Here is a 708-nt window from a genome sequence, read left to right as displayed (position 1 = left end):
CGGTGCCGTCGATGGTGGATGCTGTAGTAGACGTGCCAGCGATGCCGGTGGTTGGTACTGCGGTAGATGTACCGGTGCCGTCGATGGTGTTTGCTGTAGTAGACATGCCAGCGCTGCCGGTGGTTGGTACTGCGGTAGATGTACCGGTGCCGTCGATGGTGGATGCTGTAGTAGACATGCCAGCGCTGCCGGTGGTTGGTACTGCGGTAGATGTACCGGTGCCGTCGATGGTGGATGCTGTAGTAGACATGCCAGCGCTGCCGGTGGTTGGTACTGCGGTAGATGTACCGGTGCTGTCGATGGTGGCTGCTGTAGTAGACATACCAGCGCTGCCGGTGGTTGGTACTGCGGTAGATGTACCGGTGCCGTCGATGGTGGCTGCTGTAGTAGACATGCCGGCGCTTCCGGTGGTTGGTACTGCAGTAGATGTACCGGTGCCGTCGATGGTTGCTGCTGTAGTAGACATGCCAGCGCTACCGGTGGATGGTACTGCGGTAGATGTACCGGTGCCGTCGATGGTGTATGCTGTAGTAGACATGCCAGCGCTGCCGGTGGTTGGTACTGCGGTAGATGTACCGGTACCGTCGATGGTGGATGCTGTAGTAGACATGCCAGCGCTGCCGGTGGTTGGTCCTGCGGTAGATGTACCGGTGCCGTCGATGGTGGCTGCTGTATTAGATATGCCAGCGCTGCCGGTGGTTGGTACTG

General features: G+C 59.2%; 1 protein-coding gene across 1 annotated transcript; it reads right to left on the bottom strand.

Moving 5' to 3' along the window:
• Positions 1–6: 6 nt before the first annotated feature.
• Positions 7–692, bottom strand: LOC118407299 (melanoma-associated antigen E1-like; the record flags this gene model as incomplete). The annotated part of the gene is made up of 1 exon (XM_035807761.1): positions 7–692. A coding segment is annotated over exon 1 (604 nt), but the record flags the coding sequence as incomplete, so codon positions are not given.
• Between the last annotated feature and the right edge of the window lie 16 nt (positions 693–708).

This window comes from Branchiostoma floridae, unplaced genomic scaffold (genome assembly GCF_000003815.2).
Source record: "Branchiostoma floridae strain S238N-H82 unplaced genomic scaffold, Bfl_VNyyK Sc7u5tJ_1242, whole genome shotgun sequence".
NCBI classification, from domain to species: Eukaryota; Metazoa; Chordata; class Leptocardii; order Amphioxiformes; family Branchiostomatidae; genus Branchiostoma; species Branchiostoma floridae.
The sequence above is the reverse complement of the archived record's forward strand: the minus strand, read 5'-3'. Positions and strand labels throughout refer to the sequence as shown.